General features: G+C 39.6%; 1 protein-coding gene across 2 annotated transcripts; it reads right to left on the reverse strand.

Annotated features, from left to right (window-relative positions):
- Positions 1 to 1,719: 1,719 nt before the first annotated feature.
- LOC110829431 (trypsin-1) lies at positions 1,720 to 24,264 on the reverse strand. Of its 2 annotated transcripts, XM_022063138.2 has the most exons (8): positions 24,177 to 24,264; positions 13,516 to 13,601; positions 8,243 to 8,371; positions 7,794 to 7,958; positions 6,826 to 6,991; positions 6,121 to 6,413; positions 5,563 to 5,717; positions 1,720 to 4,719 (listed from the first exon to the last, which is right to left on the reverse strand). In XM_022063138.2, exons 2-8 carry the CDS (start codon positions 13,565 to 13,567, stop codon positions 4,561 to 4,563), a joined length of 1,119 nt encoding a protein of 372 aa, XP_021918830.1. In that variant the 5' UTR covers positions 13,568 to 13,601; positions 24,177 to 24,264; the 3' UTR covers positions 1,720 to 4,560. The 2 variants fall into 2 exon arrangements, with proteins under 2 accessions (XP_021918830.1, XP_021918839.1); XM_022063147.2 differs by lacking the exons at positions 13,516 to 13,601; positions 24,177 to 24,264 and adding an exon at positions 13,207 to 13,491.
- Between the last annotated feature and the right edge of the window lie 3,214 nt (positions 24,265 to 27,478).

The following is a 27,478-nucleotide window of genomic DNA, read 5'->3' on the forward strand; positions in this document are numbered from 1 at the left end:
CGTGATTCTCAGACACGGAGACGACAGTCTTTTTTGTTTCTTCCGTGTTATAGGGAGGCAGCAGTTCAGCTAGGGGTCGCTCATGACAGCTATATCTGATAAATTTACTCAGACTAACGCATAGTTAACCTTTCCCATGCTGACTTTTGATTATAAAAGGCTTCTTCTGTTGGTATGTTTCCTTCCATGGTGACGTATGACTTCAACTGTTGAATAGCCACTTGAATAATTTACTTCAGCGACATGCTTTATTCAGTGATCTGGAACACCAATAAATGTAATTGCTTTCGTGCATAGTAAGGAAAGCCTTAATAGCTTCAGTTTCAAACATGTAAGAGGGATAATTGCAACTAATGCACCGCGCTGAATGGCGTCTCTCCAATTAACGGGATCACACGAGCTGTTTCGTGACGCCAGTTAGAAAGTAACTGCCATATTGTACACTTTCCCCGCACTTGACCTACTGCTCCACTTAACTTTCCTTCTCGTCGTTACGAGGGATTCAGAAGGAGACGTATATCGGCCGGACGCTTTATTGCTGACAGTGAAAGTGTCGGCCTACTTGTTCATACGGATGTCCCGTCACGCCCTAACATTAAACTTTTTTTTAAAAGAAAAGGAAAAATAAATGTGTTAAACACGTGTGTATTGTCGACTGTCTCGTTACTCAATAACGTGTACCAAGAGGCGCAACCTGTGATATATCATGTTACTGCATCCGCGTCGTCGTGACACTAATGTGCATTTTCTTCGTTGTGGTCGGAATTCTATTTCGTTGCAAGAATACAGTTGTTCAGCATTCTGTTACAAAATTTAGCACTAATGTGGCATAGAAGCCTTTATGTTCTGAACAACGAGACAGTGCAGTTAGTCCACAAGTTAAAAATAAGTTTTATTTCTTGAGTTCCTTCGTGTCATTCGGGGCACATTGTTTAATACCTGGCGATTAAGATAAAATCCAGGGAATGAATTAGTCTATATAGTTCATAAATTAATCTGAAATATAGTACAGCAGTCGGGAAGAAATCGTACGTTCCACGTCCGTTAGTAGTAAGTGGCAAGGTGGTCAGATGGATGGGAGACGCGTCATATAACATAAGCGTTTGTTTTCCTTCTACCCACAAGACAGTGACGACGGCGAAAGAATATCTGTGAATGGCATCAGTGACATCACAGTCGTGGTCGGACACCAACCCTTTGGTGACCGGGGTGTCTGATGCATCTGGCTGGGTGATTGCATCATCATTGATAATTTCCCCACGTGGTTGCACAGCTGGCTGGAGATTCCCCAGGTAGTCATGATGACTGAAGTGACCATGGCACCCTGGGGATTCTCCAGCCGGTGTATATAGAAGTGCATAAGGTCTTCATGTAAAGTGCATCTTACCATTGTCTTATTTTAATCAAAACAGGAATTTGTGGATGACTTTTAGGTAATTACTCCAACTTCAAATTAATTAAAATCCATTCAGCAGGCAACGTGGACATAGCAAAGCTAAGGAAATGAGGATGGAATGGAACTGAATGGAGGACATAAATTTCTGACTTGTGCAAACAGACACTTAGAAGATGTGGATGGTGATGGGAGAATGGATCATAGGACGATAGGTTGAGAAGATGGTACTAGCAGAATGTTAATTATTGAAGGGTAAAGTTTTATGAATGGTCTTGTTATGTGTATATAATTGTTCAGTGGTATGCTATAGCTTGTGAAACAAATGATAGTTAAACAATTTATAGAGTTTATTAATGAATAACAAGTAATTGCAGTAAATAATACATTATTAATAAGTAATAAATTAGGAAGATAATGGTGCATCTATCCAGTACACAGAAATGAGATCAGTCAGTGGATCTGAGGAAGCTGCAAGAGTGAAATTACATAATTCTGTGTGCTGATGTTTTTGGTTAACCCAAATATTGCAACTCATTTGTGCTTCATTTGTCTATCTTCTACACTGCTCTGCCTTGAACTACGGAGAATTCCTGGGCACAACTGTCAAGTAATTGACACAAAGACCTACCCATGTATGCCATTTTAGCTCAGCAGACATACCATTCACACTGAATAGACCAATTACAAAGATAATGATGAGAAAGACATTACAATGCATAGAATTGTATTAAACATTTGGTCAGGTGGCTAGTACTTCTTCATATTTAGGTGGTACCAGGTTCAAATATTGTGTCAGAGACAGTACCCTAATTGAGGGCTTTCATGCTTTTCCTGTCTCTCAAATAGTATCTTAAATTAGGCCATGACCTTTTCCTTTCACATCCATTCCAATTCATTATTAACTGATTATCCTGTTATTTGATACCTTTATATAATCTGTTAAAAGTGTCTTAAATAAACCAGGAACGAGTGAATGATGAAATGAAACACAAAATCATGCTTTCTTATAAAACAAATAACACAAAATTAAAGTTGTATATCTTAATGAAATACATATTTTTCATGCACCAGTTCTTTCTGTCAGTCATTAATTTACATTTTAAATATAAAATTATCTTCTGCTACATTTAAAATTAGGGTTACATTTCTCTTTACATTTGAAATAGCAGTTTTATACAATATTGACTATATAGCGTATGTCAGTTGCTAACCTGACACTTGGCTGGACTAAAAGCAAACTGTTTAAACAGATTTTTATGACTCTCTCATGTTTTATATACTGCCAATCAGCGACTGATTTAACGTGCACCATCTTTCACAATTGTGATCTTTTGCTGGTAGAAGCATGCAATAAATTGAAAGTAAAATATTTCCCAGCTACGATCAACCATTGTAAGAATAGCTACGTCTAATATTTAGAATAATTGAAACTCCACCAGTTTCACCAGAAGATTTTTAGAATAATGGAAACAGCAAACCTCATCTAACTTCATTCCTACACCTATCACTGAGTCCAAATTTTACTGTTAGAAAGATATGAACCTGCAACCTGCAACCCAAATTCTGGTGATATAACAGTGACTTGTATTTAACGAAATTATATTCAAGCATTGTAAAGTATTACTTTATATTTGTATTTTAGCTGTGTAAATATTATTGAAGTAGCGGTTCCAAAACCTTGGTTCGAGATTGAACTGCTTGTTGTCTAGTCAGTGTGATATAATAGGTAGGCTTTAACAGTTCAGGGCCCAGACTTTGTACTTATGGCACTCTACAGATGATGTTAAAATATATGGGACAAGTTGGGGCATTATAGTAATTCCTTCAGTAACAAAGTGCATTTTTTAAACTGTTTTGGGAAGGCAAAATAACATTCTTAAACATTTAGATAATTATAAATGGTTTAACCTTTATAATCCTTGTGTCACTTCTTACATTAGCATAGTGTTAAAACATTAACCACATAGTTAAATCTCATTGGCAAGCCTGTAGGATGGGAGTTTAAATTGCCTTTTCCTGAACAATAAGGGTTAATATAACAATTACGTGTTATATGTAGATGTAGCGATATGTAATACAAGATGTCCACTGAAGTCAGTACCTATATCAAGATTTTTTCTTGTTTTGAACACTGCTGAATAATTTCTTTAGGAGATTATTCTCTAATATTCATCATAGTATTGTCCCCTCACCTTTTTAGTCTTCTAAGTGGCCATTTTATATCATATTTCCCAGATAAATTTCTTTATGAATTTCATATCTCCTTCAGATTATCTACATTTCTATCCTTTCACAGCCTCCCACTTTTAAGTTTTGTTAGTGAACACTAAACATTGTAAACCAACTATGTTTATAAATGGTTTTCGGGAATAGTGATAACTAAAACTCTAAATATTGATCAAACTTAAGTTTGCTTTAAAACATGTTTTCCATTTAAAATGCAACCTTAATTACAACAGTGTGTGCAAATTTTGGTGCTATTAATAGAACAAGACAAATGAGTTGTTTTGTAGTTCATATTTTTTAGAAAAAACTTACAGAACAGCTTTACAGTAGATGCTGAAAATGTCCACCACCTTCCTGAAGACACACATTCATCCTTTTTAGTGTTTCATGTGACTTTGCATAGTGTGTATGGGTCAGTGTTGGCAACAGTCTAGTTAAAATTGTTTTTCAGTTTCTCCAAGTGTTTCGTTTATTTGAATGAACCTTTTTTTTTGAGTAATCTCCACAGAAAGAAGTTTTTTTGAATACAGTGTGTTTACGTCTGCACAGCTTTTGTGCAGCTGTCATGAGCAGCAGCCTAGAAACCAGGATGACCTTAACTTGAATGTCACAGGAGAGGTTGGGAGAATCTATTACATGGGTATACCTTCTAAAATAAATTTTTCGCTGGAGTAGGAACTATACCACCTCTCCTCCCAAGCGCCTACATGGCGTGTAGCTGGACAGATTTACTTTTTTTACTGCACTATGTAATTTTGTTGGGTTGCATTTTGTATGGTATGTCCCATATGTATGGGAAACAAGGTTGAAACATGATTTCCAGTTAAAAAATTGTAACATTTAAATTTCTTTAAACAGTTTCTGAATCTTTGGGTTCATTTCCAGAATATGCCCTGAGTGCTGTCATTGCAGTGTTTCCTCTCGCTGGCCTGAGGTAGTCACACGTTGATATGTGCTGCAATCCATCCAGCCGTGTCTGCCACCTTATGATAGATCCCTGGCTGGTGATCCACTGCACATCCAAACCCAGCACTTGTGATACCAGCCAGCACCCACCTGCCATCTTGCTGCACAATTAATGGTCCACCAGAATCCCCCTGAAAGTAGTGAGTGTTCTTCTAGTTACTTTTTTTACAGTGTGCTTTTGTCTGGTTGATGATGAATCCGTGGGTTTCATAACTGAATATTTATTTGATCATTACATAATTAGAACACTCAGAGGAAAAATTGTTGCACTCTGTCTACTGCAGTAGAGTCGAGTGTGTTGTGAGGATGATCATCAGTGATGGGAAGCATGCAGGAAGGAAGTCATCACAGCCTAATGTAATTAACTAATTGAAGATACATTTGAAATGAATTTTTTTTCATACTTTCATCATTAGCCCCTGTTTTTCCATTCTTTCATCACTTTCATACCTTTATCTCCTTTAGGATTAATTCTGAAGGCTGCCTGATGATAGCAGTACTTAGAAAATTGAATATTTTGTCATATAGTGAGTTCCATTACTGAGAACTTGGTCAGTTATGTTTTACACATACATATAATACAATTTACATAGAAGAACTGACAGTAACTAGGAAAATTAATGGTGGCACGTCCTTTAATAATACTGGTACTTACAATCAAGACTAAATGGTATTACAACCCAAAAAGTTAAGAAGTCCACAATCTGAACTCTCAACAATGCATCAGAATAGCTTATGCTCCAACTGATATTCAAACTGGATACCTCCTGACCACAAGTCTCATCCAGTACTTCTAATCTGTTCAGTGGGGTCAGCCAGATAGTTAAGGGACTATAGGAAATTCCATATTTGAGCATTCATCAGCATTCCAATATCCATCCTTCTGTGTCTCCCATAAGCTTTTCAGCAAACATATGGGTTACTGACAAACAAATCACAGCATGAGAGTGTTAAACAAGTACTGGTGCACTTACCAGACAGGCATCCATATGACCATCACTGTGGCCAGCACAAAACATCTCAGAGTGCAACTCCAAGTTGATATTTTTGTGGTCATGCCACTGCAGACACTCTGCATCGCTCAGAATAGGCACCGTTGCCTTTTGCAGTATGTTGGTCCCTGTCTTACCTATCAAACAAATATTAACCTTTATCATCTGCGTGATACAGCTTATTTATGATCCAGCTGGTGGTGCAGTGCACTAGCATTCCCCTAAACTGTTAACCCTGGAGCTGAAGTGTGGCCAGCAACCCTATAATAAGGGAATTTAAATTTCCCATTCCTGTTCAGTAAAGGTTAATCTTCAGCAATAATCAGCCGATTCCACAAACTCTTACAAACAGTTGTCTGAAACATTTTATGTTAGAATTATCTTAAAAAGAGATAGTCCTACTTTTAATCATTGCTTTTCAGCTTTACTTTAGAATATATTAAGGTCTGGTAAAATAAGAAATGACTGTAATTGAATGGAATACAACATATTCTGTTCTGTGCTAATAATGTTAATTTAATGATTGAATCTTATACAAACCATAAGTGGTGTCTGTCTTGCCCCAGCCTGCTACCACACCCACCTGCCCCCAGAATGACGCATCATGTCGTGGAAGGCAGATGGGCAGGATGTTTTCGCGGTAGCTGACTGGTCGAGATAATCTGAGTAGTGCCAGGTCGAATCTGTCGGGCTGTGTGATTCTGTACTGAAAGTTTGGGTGGATTATTTTGTGTACAACCCTCAGGATCTCTTCTGGCAGTGGTTCCATGTAATGACCCGTGTTCTGTGTGTCGTACTCCCCTAGATACACTGTTATATCCTTTAGACGTGCTCTGAAACAAGAAAGATCAAGTTTTGAAAGAACTCACTGTTAGTGAGATGCTTTTTAATGTAACAGTGGTTTATCACATTAGTGGTTTATATGTTTAGAGTATGTCATGAAACAGATTTTATATGTATTGTTGCAATTTTTCATTATTATCATCAGGCCAGAATATTTCTTGAGGTTGTCATGTTTCTATTTTGCACTTTTTTCAAAAAATATTTTATTAAAAAGCAAGTATTGTTTTGACCTCATAAGTTTGCATATTACAAATTAATAGCATTTGGTAATATGCCTTAGCAACAGCAAATAATTTGAGGGGGGGGGGAGGTTGATTAATTATGACAATGTTGGTAGTAAGACACAACAAATTCATTTATCATGCTGATAAAGCATCATTATTACAGAATGATACGGTTTACCTGTGAATACAATGTGCTGCAGTGGCCACATACCACCTGCTGACCAGCACACCCCCACACTGGTACCCTGCAATGCGGATGTGTGCTTGCCACGGAAACTCCCCAAAGTACGCTTCGTTTCCACCAATGATCCTCTTCTGCAGGGTAATCCTTGGCACTCCACACTCTACACAGCAAATTTGATGATGCTAAATGTGTGTTGCTTTTAGTCAGTTTTTCTTATGTTTGTTTCTTAGTTTATTTAATAACTCTTCATCAACTATGAAGGTTATATAATACTAAATATGAGGGCGATAGTGAATAAAGAAATGGGGGTGATATGGAAATAAGTGAATTTTGCTAGCTGTTTTATTTGCTTGTGAATAGTGGCCTTGTGCTCAATACAGAAGACAATCAAATGTTAAAGTGTTTGAAAAAAGTTTGTTCACGAAAATAAGCAGATTTAAAAAAAGTAAGTGGGACATTTAAGACCTCAAATAATGAGGAACTTCATAAAACCCATGTAACTGAGTATTGGTGGAATAGTGAAATGTAGGAGACTATAATGGTCTGGTCTGGGATAAGAAGTGATATTCTAAATGTTTGTAACATCGACTGATCTGTTATAGTACAAATATTTCGTTGAACACTGTCTGTTTTCCCTTGTTTTGTTTGATGTTGACAATTGGTATACTCCCTTCTTTAGGTGACTTGTTGTCATTATGGTATTATTACATTTTTTACTTTCATTATTGGTGGAATCAGTTGGGATTGAACTTGGGACCTTTTGATTACTAGGCTGATATTTCATGTTGATGTTTGTAAATGGACACATGGAATACTGAAAATGAGATGAGAATATGACTTGTAACTTCAAGTTCTACTACCATTTGATTATTAGTCGAGTTTATTAAACATTATCATGGAAGACTTCGCTGCTTAGCTAATAGATTCAAAATATTACGTGTGTTTTATGAGGTAAACATTACCTGTTCTGGAGGCACCCAGGATCTCGTTGTTTCTGTGATCGATATCCTCTCTGCGGATTGGCAGAACCTGACTTACTGCAGCAGCAGTTGATGTCATGGGCACACAGCATGTGAACAGGAGGTCTGCCATTAAGTCCAGCCCTCCTCCACCCCCTTCGCTGCAGCCTGTACAGAAATATTGGGAATGTCAGGCATTACAGCATATGGACATTGGGTTTATCATCTGACAAAATGAAGGGAACAAGGACAGAAAAAACAGCTGTGTTTTATTCCTTAAATAATTTTGAAATTAGGGGTTTTATTTTTAAAAAGGGTTACTCCAGTAGAATTTAAATTATTAGAAAGAAAACGTGGTGTTGAAAGTTTTATGTGGGATAATTTATAACGCAAAGCTGAGCACACCGCCATATTTTGAAAAGTTAGCACTCATGCATGACTGTTCATCATACCCTTGGTGAGCTGTCCGCCAACTATCCAACAGGTGAAGGTGTATGTACAGCTGTGCAGTGCATTGTTGTGCACACATGTAGTCGGGTACCCTAGCAACGAAGCAAGCATAAAGCGTGGCATCTCCCCTTCTGCAACACACAACAGAACTGCAGTCAGTACAACCGAATTTTGGATTTGGTACATACACTAGAAATAAGAAATGCCTGTTTCAAATAGCTTAATGCCAGAACTCAAATTCACCTCGCGGTATAAACCCTTTGTAATTAATTTTCACACAATACAAAGAATTCTGTAATGGCAGCTAACACCGTGGAACTTAATTTTTGAGAATCTAATAGTCGCTCAGCTAGTCTAAAAATTTCCCGCCTTCTGTTGAACCCGAAATTTCGTATTGCGTGTTTTGGCGGCGACAATTTGTGTCGCGACGCTTGTAATTTTTTCAGTGGCGTGCCTAATGTCCTGAAGCTCACCCGCGGTAACTGTGCCTCATTTTGGAGACGTCGCGATGATAAGAGGTGCGACTCTTAGCGTCAGTTTTCCTAAGTCGCGTTCAATTACATGCCGGTGTTTATATTTCCCAAATACTAATATTTGTAGTGACGTCGTGAATATTGGCGTCACTCGGCATATGTTTTCTAGCGTCGCTTCCAGTGGTTTCCGGAAGCTCACCTGCAGTAAATGTTCCGCCTCTTGAAGGCGTCGCGATAATAGGCATTGCTACACACGGAGTCGGCTTTCCTACTTCGCTCTCATTCACGTCCCTTCTCGCATCTGCGTCGGTTTGTAACAATCGTTGCACATTCGAGGCTTCAATTGGATTTATTTGCGTTTCGGAGTTGGTGTCGCGAACCCCAGTGTCGATTCATAATGTCGTGTCTTTGGACATCTCAAGGCTCATGTATCGTAAATATGTGGAATCTTTTGTCGGCGTCGCCACAGCAGGCGCTTGCACCTTCGGCGTGTGTTTTCAGCGTTGAATCTTGTAGGGTCAACAGTTATCCATAACCCAAAATCTTCAGCGGGACTCGACGACAGGGGTGTTTTCGGGTTAGTGGCATTAGATCCTGTAATTCCCTCGACGGGAAACGCGCCCAGTGGAAATGGAACTCGGGACATTTTCACAGAGTTTTTGCTCTGATATGAACTACTCCTGGGATCAGAAAATAATAATGTTAAGTTTGGTAAAAATTGGATTATCCGTTCTCGAGCTATAAGCCAACAAACACAGACCCACACTTTCAGCTTACATGAAAAGTATTGTTGAGGGACGTAATTATAGTGAGATGAGAGAAATAAATAGAAGTATACTCAAGGAAAAAAATGAGGAGGAAAGATGCTTCAAGGGAGGGAAGATGACGGATGTAAACATGGCACACAAGCCACTAGGTTGAAGCACACGCCGAGGTCAGTACAGCCTGAGGATACTGGATGACCTTGACATGATCATGAAGAAGAAACTGTTTAGTTCGCAAGGTTGTAAATTCGAATCCTGATGTGAGATGGGCAGACACTTTACTAGATGCATGTACGCGACAAGATCAGGATTCGATTCCCGATAAATTTGTTTTGAACCGTGGGCGTCCAGAGCAGCTCTGGAATCCACGAGGTGTCTAGGGCGTTTACCTCAAGAGCCAAGAGACCGGAACGAGAACTTTGTGCTTCATGAGCCCAAAGATAAATGCCGTTTGGATTTGCACGTGGCCTTCTGATTATAAAACGGCCATGTGTTATACAAGCACAGTCGTACGGTACTTTGACAGCTCATTTTGAAACACGGCACTGAGCAGAATATCTGGATTTAAGAAACGTGACTGAGAACATCAAGGGACACACCATTTGGTGCGTTTACACCCAGATGGGAGGAGAGTATTAAGATGGAACTTAAAGAAATAAGTCATGAAAGGCCTTGCACCATGTCACTCCGTATGGCTGTTTCACAATGTATGACGAGTTTGTCTTCAGGGGAAATTCCATTAATTCTGACCATTTCTGTGTTTTTTCTACAGAGTTACTAAATGAACGCATAATGGGGTGTAGCATCTGTCTAACTGCATGCTTTATATCTGAAATAGTCTGTGAGTTTTGATACAGTTCTTTATTGGAGGGTCTACATTAATTGTTTTCCGATGAATGCGATGTTTGTTCATATCGGTATAATATGATACCATCAAATCGAATTGTCTTTATAAAACTGCAGAAACGCTTATACTTATTTGTCATCAAGATAAATTGGGATCGTAGTACAAAGCCTATTAAGTTCACAGTATCAAATTAACCGGGAAGACCTTAGACTTAATCTTAGGTTATTTAATGCTGCTGTATCAAATGTTGTGACTTTTAGTGATGTATGAGGCAGGAAGATGGTCATGAATTGTGAGTAGGTAATGGCTTGAAAGAAGTACGATTATTTGCTGTATAAAGATACTATCCCGGAGATACTGAGGAAAACCTGTAATAGGTGGGCTGCACATTATTGAAATTATAATCTGCTGCTTCCAAAATGCAAGCCTTAAAGCGTCACTGGTGCTGCAGCCTGTTCAGTGGCCGTGGAAGGACGCGGCTACCGGAATGTACATGGACAGACCGAGGAAAATCGGTCAAGATTGTTGGACTTGGTGACGAGATTCGAACCCAGGATCATCAAACTATGGATTCTAACCGTTCGCAAATAGAAATGTATATACAAATACATCCTGGAGGACAGAGAAGATCGTAGGATAAAATTAATATGTATCTTGCGGAAGTAGGTTGCTGAGTTGTGGACCGGGTGCTCCAGTTGAGGTTAGGCTGTATCAGCTGACCTCTTGACCTACACCCCAGGCGCTTCTCAGAAATGTCCCGATTACGTCTTAGTAGTGATGACTCAAACACTAGGAATGCTGCTACCAATGTCATCAGGCAGCGACCCACGATTCCGGTGGGCGCCCGTCGTGTCAGTTTGTCAGAAACAAAGCGTTCCGGGTAGAACTCACGAAGCCTACTTTAATGTGGCACAAATTGTTAATGCCCACAGATCTTATTTTATATATCAGTGGTTTATTTAACGACCCTGTTATCAGTTCAGACTACCTATATAGCGTCGAATGATATGATTAATGAATAATAAATTCTAAAGGATGTGGAGGCAAGCGGCTGTGGCCTTATTTTATGGCACTATACCGTCGTTTTGCTGAAGGGACTGGGGAAAGTTACGAAAATCCTTAGCCTAGCCTATCTAAGACCTGAGATTTGAACCCAGGACCTGCCGAATACGAGGCAAGAGTACTAACACTGGACCTCGATGTTGGTTCGTTTATTTGTGGGTGATGATAATCATAAAAATATATAAATAAAACACGGTATACATTTATTGTAGTACAGTGGTAAGTGTTACGAGATCTAATTTTGAGTTATTTTTAAACCGCCTTCAGCTTTAATCAGAATAATAACACGTAACAAGAAGGTAGCACGTCGTTAGATAACACAGCCGAGTGTACAATGTATGTCGTAACCAACAAATCAGTTGGAATGTTTCAAAATGAAACATACTTATGCTTGTTGGGCACATAAGCTATCTTAAGCTTCATAAGTGCCATGCATAATAACTGAAAGAATTTAAATCTGTAAGACGGTGTGAGTAGAAACATACAGCAGTAAACATGGTATGATCCTTGACGAAGATGCACTGAAAAGCTAATTATTTAACCAGCAATAACTAACATTATTACTTTTAAGTCGTGTAATTTCTGTATTATTTTATTCTTCGAAACAGCAGATTTAACCATATATTTTTGAGGCCTTAAGCGGCAACTTATTTAGCTTATGTCAATCCGGAATTGATTCTGAAAATCTCTGTACACGTCACTTCTAAGAATTCGGGAAGGCAATCTGTGACTTTCGTCCATCACCTTTCCCCCGCATTTGGAGCGCCAGAACTATGGAAGGTTGTGGGCTCTTTCTGATACTGTCTTCTAGATGAACAGAAGAAATAGAATCATTCGGATGCGGAGGAAAAGAGTTAATTCGGTTTCTATAGTTTGTAACAGTCGAATTATTGGACAGTTAATTCTTCGAAAATTTCTTTTGATTTTGTCCATTATAAGTCGAACGCTCGGTTGAATGCTGGCATTTAACGTGGCTAAGTCAGTGAAGAATATGAATAGTGCTGAAGTAGTTGATTTGTCGGTGACCGTGAAGTAACTGGCACCAAAGAATCTTTAAATAATGGCAGTGGCACACAGTCTGGTGTTAGTGGCGTAATTTCACCAAACTCTCGTGCAAATAAAGTAAAGTGAGAATTCTGGGATTCTGAAGGGCAAAGGAAGTTCGACGGTACTCAACACCCCCTGTAATCGGTGATTCGAGTTCTCACGGCGGCGAGTATAAAGAGTACTGACTTCTGGGATGTTGCTCTGATGTTTCAGAGGTGCTTACTGCCTCCATAATCACCCTGATGATGGTAGCAGCAGGTGCAACACGGCACAGTGTCAGAAGGCAGTCATATTCACCCCTTATTTCGTTCAGTGGGTGCCGTAGCCGCAGGGCACTCACGTTGTCGCCCTTGACCAGAGACGAGTCGCACGGTTAAGGCGACAGAAGTAATGCTTGGTCCAGAGTTTCTCAATATATGAACGACTTTTGCGTGAGACAGTTGTTATTTTAATAGATATTTTCATAACTTTTTATCATTTTAAAAAGGCACGTGAAAATGAGTGGTTACAAGAAGTAACGCTTTTAAGTGCTGCTGTTCTTCTGGACTTGTTTCATCGTTTGATGTTATGAAATGCGACCAATACGTTTCGGGAGATGGTTTTGCTCCCGTCTTCAGGTGAAAATACTTGCTGTGTTGGGTACGATAGAAGGGGCTGATCTCGTTCCTTGGGAGTAGGTAGAATATTTGAATATTAACGATGGAACAAGTCCAGAAGATGATCAACCCTAAATGTAACAAACCATCGTTACGACCCTTTAGAGTTTTACTTACCTGTCCTACTTTCGTAACCTTCGTTTCACTACCCCAACAGTTCAGGGTAATCTGTAGAGCCCAAATCACGAAGTTCCTCGATATGCAACATCCTAAATTGCCCACTTAACACCAGGCAAGGTATTTCTCTGGGAACTTCGTTTTTAAACACTTATGCCAATGTTCTTCCTCGATTAAGGTACCCATTGTCTCGTTGGTTAATAAAATGTGTGGCCTTATTAGTATAAACGATTCTGGAACCCCAGACCTCCACTGTGCAGGGTTAACAGGCACGCGAGGTCGTAACGGTGCAGTGCCCCACATTCCTACCTGAGTGGCTGGCCAACATGGCGGCGATGCAGAACACGAGGCTCAGCCTCATCGCTCCACCCACCGCCGCGCGCAGCTCGTCCTACCTGCAACATAAAACCTTACCTTGGTACACTGTTTCTGCAAACGAGGCTCTGCCGACCGATCCATTACCGTAAATTTCCACCTATGTCTTAAATAGCACGCCATTAAGGCGAAATGGGGGCGCAGAGGTAAAGCTCCACCCATTCTGAAGTTCGTTACTGGGTGGCCAGTTTTACACTCGAGCTACGGTATACATCGTTGGTGAGTTGGGTGGGGGGGGGGGGGGCATTCTGGATACGGTGGCGGCGAATAGAAAATCCCTGACAACTAGAAATCATCCAGTCATTACCGGTAGTTATCTCATCTCAGACATAGTATCTTGTGCGGACTGATAGATTGTTAGGTTATGTGACAACACTTTAAACTGAAGAGGACCGTTAGCGTAGAACAGGACGAAAAATAGTGAGGAATGGTATATAGCTAAGGATTTTAAAGGAGATGGTAGCCTTTTTCAAGATACCATCCTGCATTTGCTTGAAGAGACTGAGGAAATTCACGGCAGCCTGATAAGATTCGAATGAGGGAATTGCAACTGCCAAATAAACCTATTTGTTGATGTTTTATCAAGTCCATGCATTAAATTCTTTCCTCGCCCAGTTGAAAATAATATGAAAAACTTAATGCAAGAGGTACACATTCATTATAATGAATTAAATAATTAATAAATCAACGACACGTATTAGGAGAACTTTGGGAGACTGCTGTGTTTTATAAATGTTGCCGTAGCATGGGAAATGGGCAGTTTAGTTTTTGTTCAAATTCTCAAGCGAACAGTTTCGTCAGTAAGGAGTGAATTTCTAACCTTTCGGAGACTACCTCTGTCTCCTTCATCACGGCTTAATCTGATGGTTGACTGCTGTACTTGCTATCCTGGTTTTCATTGTCGGGAATTTTAGGAAGTTCGAGTGAGTCTCAGTCGGTGATGGCTAAATTTTCTCCTTGTCTTATGTTTCCGTCATTCGCTGACACAGGACTTCCTGTGATATGTGTTTTGTTTTCTCGCTCTAGTTATCCTCTGCCTCCCATGGTTATCTGCTACAAGATGGCGCTATGATGCCTAGAGCCGCTGTTTTAAACCTCGTCTAGGTTACGTTTCGAATTTAAAAATGCTGCTTCGTACGTTCTTGGTTCATTCTTAGGATGGCGGAGAAGAATATTGTAAGAACAACATGAGAACGGAGAAGGAGAAAAAAGTTGCATTGTGCAGAAGAGAAAGAATCAGGATAAGAAGATGAAACACGAGGAGGCAAAAAGAGGGCATTAAAACGGATGCATTTGAGAAAGAGGGAAAGTAAGATGAAGAATAAGAGGAGGAAGAAAATGAAGGAGGATATGGAACGAAGAAGTGGAGCCACTGTTACATTCTGGTACACTGTCAGTTTCATGTCGAGTGTGGTCTTGTCTATGACGCCGTTTGTTTTTTATCGCCTTTAACTTCATTCTACCTTGATGATGGACGCGATACATTAGTAATCACCTATAAGATGAAGATTTCTGTCTTCTGGGTTGTTCCGCTGTGTAGTCTGGTAGATGTTTACCAACGTTTCAGAGGTCACACTGCCTCCGTCATCAGGGCGATGAGTATGAAGATTTCTGTCTTCTGGGTTGTTGCGCTGTGTAGTCTGGTCGATGTTAACCAACGTTTCAGAGGTCATACTGCCTCCGTCTCCAGGGCGATGAAGATTTCTGTCTTCTGGGTTGTTGCGCTGTGTAGTCTGGTCGATGTTACCCAACGTTTCAGAGGTCATACTGCCTCCATCATCAGGGCGATGAGTATGAAGATTTCTGTCTTCTGGGTTGTTGCGCTGTGTAGTCTGGTCGATGTTAACCAACGTTTCAGAGGTCATACTGCCTCCGTCTTCAGGGCGATGAAGATTTCTGTCTTCTGGGTTGTTGCGCTGTGTAGTCTGGTCAATGTTACCCAACGTTTCAGAGGTCATACTGCCTCCATCATCAGGGCGATGAGTATGAAGATTTCTGTCTTCTGGGTTGTTGCGCTGTGTAGTCTGGTCGATGTTTACCAACGTTTCAGAGGTCATACTGCCTCCGTCATCAGGGCGATGAGTATGAAGATTTCTGTCTTCTGGGTTGTTGCGCTGTGTAGTCTGGTCGATGTTTACCAACGTTTCAGAGGTCATACTGCCGCCGTCATCAGGGCGATGAAGATTTCTGTCTTCTGGGTTGTGCTGTGTAGTCTGGTCGATGTTTACCAACGTTTCGGAGGTCATACTGCCTCCGTAATCAGGGCGATGAAGATTTCTGTCTTCTGGGTTGCGCTGTGTAGTCTGGTAGATGTTTACCAACGTTTCAGAGGTCATACTGCCTCCGTCATCAGGGTGATTCATCTACACAGCGCAACAACCCAGAAGACAGAAATCTTCATACTCACCGCTGTGGAAACCTCAAAGCTTACACCTATAAGATCGTTGTGTCACAAATCTCAGACCCTCAATGCCATGTTTTTTTTGTTAGGGTGGGAGATTTAGTTTCACACCCATACAAAAATGTAGACGACTGACTAATGAACTCTCTAGTAGCATAAACTAAAGTCTCATCACCGTTAATACCAAATTCTGGCATTGAGCACGATCTTTCATGAAACCCTAAAATGGGTAATGTGGTATGACGGAGAAATGGTAACAAATTTGGATAAGTGATTGTATCGCTTATGGTCAATTTTTCATTGCAAAAGTAGACCACTTACTCTCAAAATTATTGGGGTGAATTTACGAAAACTTTAAAACCGTGAAAAATAGGACAATAACTTAATACTGTATCCAAATAAGAGATTATGTGATGCATGTGAAATAAAACAAAAGAATCACCAGCATGACAAATTTACGATAATGTTTGTACGATTACCAAAACAATGCGAATTTGTGAAACAATTGCACAATTATTGTGCACATAGCAGTTTTGTATACGAAGAGCCCAGTAGCCCACTATATGTCTCTTCTTCTCGTCTTGCTTTGTAAGCAACGTGTCTGTCGAATTCCAAGATTCATTAGCCTGTGGGATTTAACCGTCGGTTACAACATTGTCCTGCCGTCATCATTTGTTTCACTACTCTACGTTTTAACGGCGAGGCCGAGCAGATTGGTGACCGGAAAGTACCCTGTTCGAATCTCATTTGGGTTACAGCCTGTCTTCAATTAGAGGTTTATTGGTTTTTGTTTGTCTTTCCAGGACAATGCAGGATACTTCGTTCAAATAAGCTACATTTATCTCCGTTCAAATCATTGGCTACACATTGCATCATGTATGTTAATTTCAAAGAGCGTTGTACAATTATTTAAGAATCAGCCGGTCATTTATGAAGAAAATGCAGATTCACAGTATTTATTTAGATGACAGATATCTGTTCCGCTGTTGTACAGTATTTCATCAACATCGTCGTACTCGTGCTTGTGTATTCTCTACCCACGTCCCAACTGCCTCATGATTCTAAAGTGTCTGTATTAATTGTAGAGGAATATTCCTGTTATGGACTACACACAAAATTTTATAGTATTTAATATTCTCACGGTGTGTGAGTTTGAAGGTGGCTGTCTTCTGTGTTGTAGGGCCGTGTAGACTGGTAGAAGTTTACCAGCGTTTCAGAGGTGATTGCTGCCTCCATCATCAGGACGATGAGTAAACTTCTGAAAGTCCGCAGGGCCCAAAAATGCGTCTATATCTGTACTATGATGTCGACTTTAATTTATCGGGCGAAGCTATTTTAGATACTAATAACGTTATTGGTCTCAATATAAATGCAGAGAAATCTTTAGGTCTTATCTCCAGATTACAAGACAAATCATATGGTATATGAAGGAAGTTTTCAAATCCTTCAGAAATTTGTTGGATTATAATACCTGGGAACAGCGGTAAGAAATTAGAATTGTATTTACGAAGAAACTTCAGAACATTAATTTTTGGGAATTCATCCTACCACTGCAGGCCAGAATCGCGTTTTCTATCTACGAAAATTGACTAATATCTCGAGGGATGCAGTTATGGGCATATGGGCACGAAACTAATCCTTCAAAGCTCAGAAATGAATCTCTGTAATATATTATTTAAAAATAGTTCTTACCTTCAAGAAAACACGTTATATTACCGTTACAAATGCAAATATCTTTGTTGGACGTTGGGAAAAGTTTTTTACTCTTTATTCTGTGTACCTTTAATTGATTCTGTGAGAGACATGCAGAGTTACGACCGTGAAAGCAGGTGGCATACAGTCACCACTGACCTGTAAAGGTAAAGACAATGCACTCCATCAAAATGTCACTGTGACACTGTCATTTTGATATCTTATGGCAGTAGACGTTCATGTATGTTATTCGTATCTACTAATCTTTTTTGCACAAAACGAAGGTGTGCCATTGAAACGAAAGTGAACCGTGAGATTTCATGTCACATTTTTCGTCTATGGCATGACGTCTTTTAATTGCTTAAAATTGCTATGTGCTGGTGAATGCGTAATATTAATACCACGTTTGTTAATAATACGTCCATTGGTGTAAAGGTTAGGGATGGATGGAAAAACGGACATGATGTTAGTGAGTAACGCAATATGTCTTCCTCATTTTTTCATAATCTAAATGTTTTCTTTACAGTGAGATTCCTTGCGCATATTTCTAATCCCCGCATCAAATTGGTAAGAAAAGCTTTAAAGGCTTATAGCAGCTTATCGACAGAGAAGTGCTAAATTATGACGACTATGAAGGCGAACGGTATTTTCCTATGCGCATAAGCTCATAAGCACCGCGTCGTGAAGGCATTTAGGGGAAGGTCACCGTGAAGCTTCACCCATTTTAGGTGTTTTCGCAACCCTGCCGAGGGCATATTGAAATCACTCCGTCCGTTCATCTTTATTCACGCATTTGACTCCACAGCGGAGGATCGGATATTTTAACCTCTACACTAGGAGATAGATGTCACCTTAAAGCTACTGTCGTTTTAACCCCTGTAAAAGGATTCGTTGTCCATTGTATAGGCGGCCGGGTGTAAATCTGAATATGGTGACGAAGAGAAAAATTCTTGCCTCTACCAGGAATCGAAATGTAGACGTAAAGCCGTCAGTAACTTTGCAGACTGAGCTGTTTTGACTCATAATTCTGGCGGCCAGTACTGCAAGAGTGTGTATCGATCATTTTAACACAATAGTGTACACTTGGAGGTTCCCCTCAAATTATCCATAGAAGTAATTAATTAATTATCGATTACCAGATGATGATAACTGTCTTCTGGGATGTTTCGCCTTGTACTGTCGAATTGACCGACGTTTCATCATAATCTTAATGACGGAGAAAGTAGGCACATCTGAAACGTCGGCCTTTTTACATGATACTACACTGCTCAACATCCGAGATCTTCATGCTCGCCGCGATGAGAACCTGAAATTTCGCTAGTTTTGCCTATTTTCCCAAGAAGAGTTTTGAACTACAGACCTCGAGGATAGCGGGATTTAGGAAGACCAGGTATGAGGTGATTTTAACGGTTTGTGTAACCTTAGAACGGGCCTAATGGGTCTAAACCTTGCGAGGAAGAAGAAGAAGTTTACGCTTGAGAGTTATCTTGAAAATTGCTACTAGGCTTATGAAGATAACCGACGTTGGAACAATTTTTATATTTATTTATAGTTTACTTAACGACGCTTTCATATCTTGACAGTATAGTGTCGAATGAGAGGATGGCAGTAAATAATGGATTGGAATTGGAAAGGACATGGAAGAAAGCGGCTGTAGCATAATTTAAGATACTATCTCGGCATTTGCCTGGAGGAACTGTGGAAAATAACGAAAAACCTGTCAGTGTAGCCGGTACCCGTGCCAAGATTTGAACCCGGGACCTCCCGAATACGAAATTTAGTAATGGACTGGGATATACTTGGCTACAGAGACATAAGAAAACAAAAAGAAACCTCAATCAGGATAGTAGATGCTTCGCCCAGTATTCGAACCAGGACCCTCCGAATCCAAATGGGTTGCGTTTTCGCTTGAGCAAGCTGCTTCGATCAGTTTGGACCTCCTGTTGATTTTATGGTCAGGATTTCGCTACAGAATCGCTAAAAATTGTACCCGCCAGCTTCACTGGTATTCGCTGCTAGAGCGCACGAAACACCTAACGGCGTATGAGTGGGCGGCACGTGACGTCACTTGGTCCCGTTACTGCTACTCGTGACCCAGCTCTATTTAACGACGCTCCATTGTTTATCACACTACCAAAACAGCTTTGCTTCTCCAAGCGATCTGGGCAGAGAACGTTTCCACTAACTCGAAGAACAGGGCTTCCATTAAACACGGCGCTACAGCCCAGAAGACAGCCTTGGCGTCTAAAGCAGTTTGAAGTAGTGGTATTCGGGAGGTACCTAGTTCGAATCTGGGTCATGTCAGTGGCTTTTCTATGTCTGTCCAGTGAAATGCCGGGATTATATTTCTCAGTAGACCACAACCGTTTCCATCCATACCCTTTCAAGCTGAATATTCATCTCATTATACAGTACCGGTTTATATGTATGCCTGTAACGTTTGCAGTTTATTATAATTTGTGACTTTTCCGAAATCTGGCCAAATAACTTACGACAGAGAAACCGTAAGACCTTTACTGCACATTTTAAATCTCTAAGCCATAAGAATAATATTGTTATATTTTATCACATATTTTCCGTAAAATTTTTCATTTTCCTAAGAAGGTTTCCCTTCGCAGAATTATCTTTCCCGACATCACATTTCTACTACTACTGCCACTGGTAACTCCGTGCAGCGGATGCCAAGGTGTCCGAAGCTAATGTTACTACTGACTTAATATTAATACAATAAAATCAGCTCTATAGAAAAAAACCCATACTCGGAGCATCACACATTATCAGGAAATTTCTAAAATCAGAAATTTCAAGTCTGAGTGATGGGGTTCAGCATCGGTTGGAAAGGAAAATTACCAGGAAAAAGTGAAAAAATAATAATGTAAACAAATACTCCAAATTAAAACATGTTCTGGCTCACATTAATTACTCAATTACGAATTTTAATTATACACAGCTTATTAAATAAATAAGTAGAAGTTGACTTAAACTGAAAATAGTGTAAGGTTCATCTGAAGCTTGCAGAACGTTGCTGGGACATGAACATTGTTTTGAGTGAGCGTAGTGACTGGCCATGAAGCAAACGGTGTTGAAAGTAACTGCATTCTTTAAAAAAAAGGAACACGGAGCAACATCGATTTGTTTCAGGATTGTGTAGTTCACTGTCTGAAAAAGTATCATCACGCGTGCTAATAACAGTTGTATCTCAAGCATCTTCAATTTAAGTTTGTAATGCTGTTTGCAGATTGTTGTTGAATTCAGGGGATTAAAATATAATAGACGAAAGAGTTCCTGAGGGTCAAATTTAATATGTCCGACATAATGTCACACAAAGAATTGTGAGGCCAATTTATTTAAGTTCGCCATTCTGTTCTGCTCTCCCTTCTTTGAGAACAGTCCGTTATTTTGCTTAAGGTCTCACTGGCGCTCCGAATTGAAAGCCAGGGAGAGATGCCGATTTGGAAATAGTTTTGCAGCTGGAATGAGGTACTCAACCATATACCCCATTCCAGGTAGTACTAAACAAGAGTGTATAGGTTATGTTTTCCAAGTTCCTTCTTTGCGAATTTGCATTCGTATATTTTCTTGATGTTTAGTTTCTGCGTAAGGGCTACAGTGTATTCGTTTCTTTTGTCTTATGTTCTAAGATCCATTTTAATATTCTCTCATCTATGACTGGGTCTTCTGATTTGTTTCTTCTTTCAGGTTCTCCAAGCAAAATTTTGTTCGCACTTCTCGTCTCTCCATACGTTTTAAATGCCACACCCATCTCATCATTGTTCATGTTGTCACCCTAATAATATTAATCGAAGAGTAAAAATTATGAAGCTCCTCATTAAACAATTTTCTCCTGCCTTCCTTCAGTTTAGTCCTCTCAGGTCCAAATATTCTCCTAAGTACCCTGTTCTCAAACACCCTCAATCAGTGTTCACCCCTTACTCTCCTTCGCTAATCAGCCCACTTGGCGTTACAACCCGGAAGACCAACATCGACAGTTAGCTATAAAAACGGTTTGGTACTGACATTAACCGCAATCAGTATGCACTATTGAATCATAAAGCGGAACTTGATATATTTGGACAACACTGCTGGATTAATTGGCCTGCAGAACGTCCCTACAAGGACGTGGTGGTCATAACTTTCAGGAGACTGCCACACGATGGATGTGTACATAAAATAACACACCTTCACTAAATTTAACTGCAATTAGAATACATTTTCGCCGTTGAGCTCACAGCGATCCATTATCACCGGCTTCGTGTATCTTCTTAGCATCTAGCCCATGTGCGCTACGTCGCTGTCCACACGCATCGCTGTTGTACCGATAACAACTTGCGAAGTTTGTCAAAGTTGCCGTCTTGTGCTTCCGCGCACACACGTTTCCTAGATGAAAGATAGAAAAATATTGGCGATGTAAGTGGCAACAGCAATTCTCTGATCGTAACGTTTCCAAAATCCTTTGACCTCAATTATAGCGCGGTTTAAAGGGTGGGTCTTGACCGTGGGTTCGACTCCCACTCGACAAGGCATTGATATATGGGCGCTTTCTTCTCTCTTGTGTTATCCTGTGTAGGCAGAGGTCATGCGACGGCTGACCCCTACCCCTTCAAGGAGTCCTGCCCAAATATGAGAGGTATTCACACTTGAGGGTCTCACGACGGTGAAGTTGTCGTTTGTTGTGTTCTGGATTGTAACGCCGTGCGATCTTGTAGGTGGTTATACCAACGTTTCGGAGGAACATATCTCGTTCAGGTTCAGGGCGAACTTCTACTATGAAGATGGCGATGTGTAATCCTACAGGTTGTTACCAGCGTTCATCCGAAACTTTCCTAACCACCTACATGACACTTCGCAAACCCAAACATGACAATCGATTACAGAGGGTCTGAAAAGCTGGAAATTCTATAGCAGTGCAGGGCCACTAGGATCTGTTAGCAGCTTGAAGAACTAGTATCAATGGTGAATGAACGAACTTATTTATTTTCTGTCTAAGACAACAGGTAGAGTGTAAAACATCAATATGATGTCCATGTGAAATCTATATTTAACTCTCAGTTTGACGGCGAAAAGTAACGAACCATTGGAGTCAGATATGCTGGAAAAGATGTAGATCATGTCGTTAAATGTCGTTAGATGTTAACACGTCGGTGTGAAATTTTTTCGGTTATGTCGGAATAATATAATGTAGTCGGAGTCTCTACTGATTTATTGAAGATTATACACTGAATAGTTTTCGTTTGCTTCAGAGTTAATTTAAGTTTCAATTTAGCAGTTACAAAGATAGCATATAGTGAGAAATAAGGACGGCCACGGGTAGTGAGTGGCGAAGAATGTTGGAAGAAACGTCAGTTTTTCACACATTACACATGAACCGACTAATTTACAAGTTAAAGTGTCATTTAAACCTTTTATCTCTAATGATAAGTATATGTACCACTTTCTTTAACGATCAGTAGCTCTGCATTTTGTGTTTATGGATTTCGTGTGATCCTCAGTGTAAACAGGGATTATTGCATTAAACAAACAGCATGAACATATTGATCTCTGCAGTGGAGAAATGTTCTCTTTGAGGTACGGGCCGAATTCTTAAATGACGATCTTAGATTTGAAAGGGCTTATGGTATTATGACGATCATTCACCTTTATCTCAAAGAGGTCTTCCGAATAAAATTATATACACAAATATATATTTTTATAAAATAATGTTAAATAGTGCACATTTAAATTTTACAAAATATGAAACCAGCGTTAAAAACAACAGTGCGACATCGAATTGGATGACAGAAACAAAATAAGAACAGAAGTGGAAAAAATTAGTAGTTTTGAGGTGCCTAGCTGAATATTTATAGATTTAAAAAGAGACACCGAAAGTGGCTAGTGAATTTATATCTCTCCTGTCTTCGTATTCCGGGGGAAGGGGCCACGGGTTCAAATGTCCGTCCGGACCCCGACTATCCTGTCTGATGTTCTCTGTGGTTTTCGTAGGTCCCTCCAGGAAGAGGCTGGGATATTAATTTAAATTAAGCCACGTTCGTTTCCTCCCACATTATTTTCAATTCGTTCTTCACGAATAATCGTATCATTCGACTTTGAACTCGCAAGTATTGACAGCGTTGAGTAAACCACAAATAAACAAATCATAAATAAATGAATACTCAAATGTACTTGAACTCTCGGGTTCCATAAAAGATGGGGGACTTTTTGATAAGTGCCCATTAGCTTCTCAAAATGACTTTAAATTGCTACAAAGAGAGAGAACGGATAACTGTAAATGGGCGAAGACAAGTGGTTGCCGTTAATGTGGAATTATAAATCTGCTGGACGAAGACAAGAAGAATACAAAGACTGGGGAAAGAGGATAGTAAAGGGAGGAGAAGAAATGTAATTATTCTTCAGCCACGTTTTGTAAATTTTACCCCTAGGAAAAGCCTACGAATGTATGAAGGTGCATGTTCATCAGTTTATACGTGTTAAATTATGCCGCTGTGTGAAAAGGAGTATTACTCACCGTGGTGTGGACAGCGCTGGGCGGTCTCACGCACATGTTCACTGCACTAAACCACCATCATGTGTGCCCGCACGTCACTACTCGACTGCCTTTCGAAGGCCACTGTTTCGTTGAGGATCTTCTCGTCTGGAGGCGCCACCGTGACCCACTTCGTGCACAGCACGAGGATGCCGCGAAAAGATGGATGAATTTTACGTGTGATAAAAGTAATGGTACATTATTTAGTGAATGATGTGTTTATCTTGCTCAAGAAGATGCTGTCACCAAAGACCAGTTCAATCAGAGGATCAAATTTCGTGTGAAGTAATTTTTATCTTGCTCCAGAAGTTGCTGTCAGTAAAGATCAGCTGAATTAAGGGGCCAGTCTTAATGGTGCATAGGTTATCTGGATACGGATTACTTTTGTTTTTACCCAGAAGATTCTGTCAGCAAAGACCAAGAGGTTTAGGAAGGTTTGTCACATTGATACTTAAGGTAATCTGGTGTAAGCTTACCTTTATTTTGCTCCAGAAGATACCAGCAAAAATCAAGTGAATTGGGAGGGTCTGTCTTGGCAATGAACTTTTTGGTTCCATAAAAGGCACAATTTCTTGACTAGCTGAATGTACCATTTTCTCCACAAGTAGGACTCTGCTGCACTCCATGGAGTGAGTGAGGTAGTTAATGAGCGGTGGAAGCAGGGTAAAATTTCACCATCCAAACTTTGGCTAATGGACAAGCACATTTTTGCACTCAATCCTAAATATGCTGTTTAACGTGGTCATTGTGGGTGCTTAAATGTATGACTGTCCACTATTATGGGGCATTGTAAATACTGGAACATGTTTAAGTGTTTACATATAACATAGAATTCATTGTGTTTGATTTTATTTTATGTGCCCTTTTACTGAAATACGTCATCATAAAGAGTAAGGGACATCTGTAGTTGCAGTTTTAAAAATGGCATTGAAGATAAATATTGTATACTGACAGAGTAAATAATAAAAGAAAACTCTCAACTGAACCAGCTAAGTGATTCTAAGCTACAAGTCAGGTTACCAATTCTGCTCAATCCTTACATAATCAGATTTTAAGTATTAAATCTGTTTTTCTTGCTAATTAAATGACAGATAAAGTAAACTGATGAATTGTCTATTATTCACATAAATTTGGTAAACTAATGAAGAAATTTGAGTCATTAAAGGGACACAGATGAGCTCATTTCCTCAAGCCCAGAACTCCAGGCTGATCTCCATTCTGTGATGGTACTGATGCAACCAGGCGGGTTGAATTTATCTATGGGCTTTTAATGACTTAAATTACTTACATTCCTTCATTAGTTTACAAAATTTATGTAATAGACAAGTCATCAATTTACTTTTTTGTGTCATTTATTTAACAAGAAAAACAGATTTATTACTTAAAATCTGATTATGTAAGGGATGAGCAGAATTGGTGAATAAAGTAAAGTAAAGTTTGTCCCACTATACTCCATGTAGGCGTTTGGGGTGAGTGGAGGTATAGCTCCTCTCTTCCTTGACCTTGGCACTAGATGGGGGTGAGTGGTCAGCATCACGCCCCGGCCGGCTTTACCCCCGGGAAAGGACCCCGGTACCCATTGTAGAGGAGGCTGGGTGGGCCCCAGAGCCGGTCTGGACGCAGAGGCTAGAGGAAAAATCCTCTGCCCCAGTCGGGGATCGAACCTCGGTCATCCAGCCCGTAGCTTGTTGTATGCAAGAAGCCCTGATTTAAAATATGAGTTCTTCCAGCATGTTTGAGACGGTGCAGATGGGCAAAGTTGTGTACCAAAACATAAGGAATTATAGACATGCTCCTATTGTTGTCAGTTTCACGACAAGTAGAAATGCCTGTAATTTAGAATGTTATGACTTGGATGCTGAATGTACCTTTAAAATAAATACATATCTTATTGCAGACAGTACAAGGCAACACAATATTTTGTTTATATTATTAACCATTTTGTTGGGAAGTTGATGTGTGCTAGGAAATATATTAAAAGAATTTATGAATTTTCATATCTTGGGCCTTACTGCAGTAGGTGTTAAGTGTTCAGATCTCATCTCACATATAAATTATTAGAAACAAAGAGATAAAGTGAAGATTAAGCTTATGCCAGGTTGACCTAACCCTTATTTCAAAACTTACTGGAGATGAATTAAGATGTTTTTGACACTTCTTGGCTGTGTGTATGTGTGATAAACTTAGTGATAATTTAACAGTTGCAGAAGTTACAATATATATTGCTCTACTGGACCATTATCAATATCCATTGCTCTTTCCATGGGTTTGAATTTGTTCTATGACAAAGCCTTTACTGTTCTTCGGTCATTCCGTAACCATTCCTCATGAATTTGTGTCCGGTCTTTACATATTCACTTTTCTATGTCTTCTCTCACTTGTTCTATGCACTTGTTTCTTGGTCTTCTCAATAGGTGTTTATTCATCATATTCATTTTTGGTGTCCTGAAAGGAATCATGTTGCCATATAAATATGCCATGTAAATATCATTGTATTCATAATTTGATTGACTGTTCTTAAGATTTTATGACATCCATACCCACATCCTTGTGGGAGAGAGACAGTGTCTGAAATAGGAAGCTGCTGGACAGGGTGAAGTAAAGTGAAAATACAGCTTATGGAACTACCACAGAGCTTGGAAGTCATGTCAGAAACCCTGATAAAGATGACTATGTTGTGTTAGACTGTGATAGAATTAGCACACCAACAGAATATAGCAAATTTCTTTGAAGAATCCATGGGAGTTCAGGAGGGGATTTCATTTCATACATGCCAGAGGTTGTGAAGGTCAAGAGCTCATGTTCTTGAGGTGAAAGTTGAGTGACAAGCTGTACCTTCCAGTTACCTAAATTGCTCATGGAAAGTACTCCCAGCAATATATGAAATTCTAGGTTTTCACAGTGGTGAAAATGTGGATTATTAACTTCTGATTAGTAACCATCTATGTACAATTAACCGGATGTCAGAACCCAGAAGACAAAAATCCACTCCCAGTACTGACTGGAAAAGAGAAATGTGATTCATCAGATCTTATTAAGGTGGGTGCAGTGAATCCCAAACCCAAATTATGGTCACCCACTCTGGAGCCATTTTATGAAAGACTCATATCTCTTTCCTGTATTTTTGTTTTGTGAATTATAAGACTTTTTCTTTATATCAGTTCCTTTTCTTTGGTGTTATTTTAAATTATATTTATATATAAGTGCATTTGATGTTTGAAACTAGAATCAAGAGTTATATAAATTAAACTGGAGTACGTTTTAGGAACTTGATAGTTCAAATG

This window comes from Zootermopsis nevadensis, unplaced genomic scaffold (assembly GCF_977971745.1).
Source record: "Zootermopsis nevadensis isolate Lab colony 2312 unplaced genomic scaffold, Znev_1.0 Znev_ptg000001l, whole genome shotgun sequence".
NCBI lineage: Eukaryota > Metazoa > Arthropoda > Insecta > Blattodea > Termopsidae > Zootermopsis > Zootermopsis nevadensis.

Coding starts and splice junctions, on each gene's coding strand:
- LOC110829431 (XM_022063138.2), bottom strand. CDS start 13,567: ATGAGGCTGAGCCTCGTGTTCTGCATCGCCGCCATGTTGGCCAGCCAC. Junction 6,992..7,793: donor CCTGGGTGCCTCCAGAACAG/GTAATGTTTACC, acceptor TTTGCTGTGTAG/AGTGTGGAGTGCCAAGGATT. Junction 4,720..5,562: donor GTCATATGGATGCCTGTCTG/GTAAGTGCACCA, acceptor CACTACTTTCAG/GGGGATTCTGGTGGACCATT.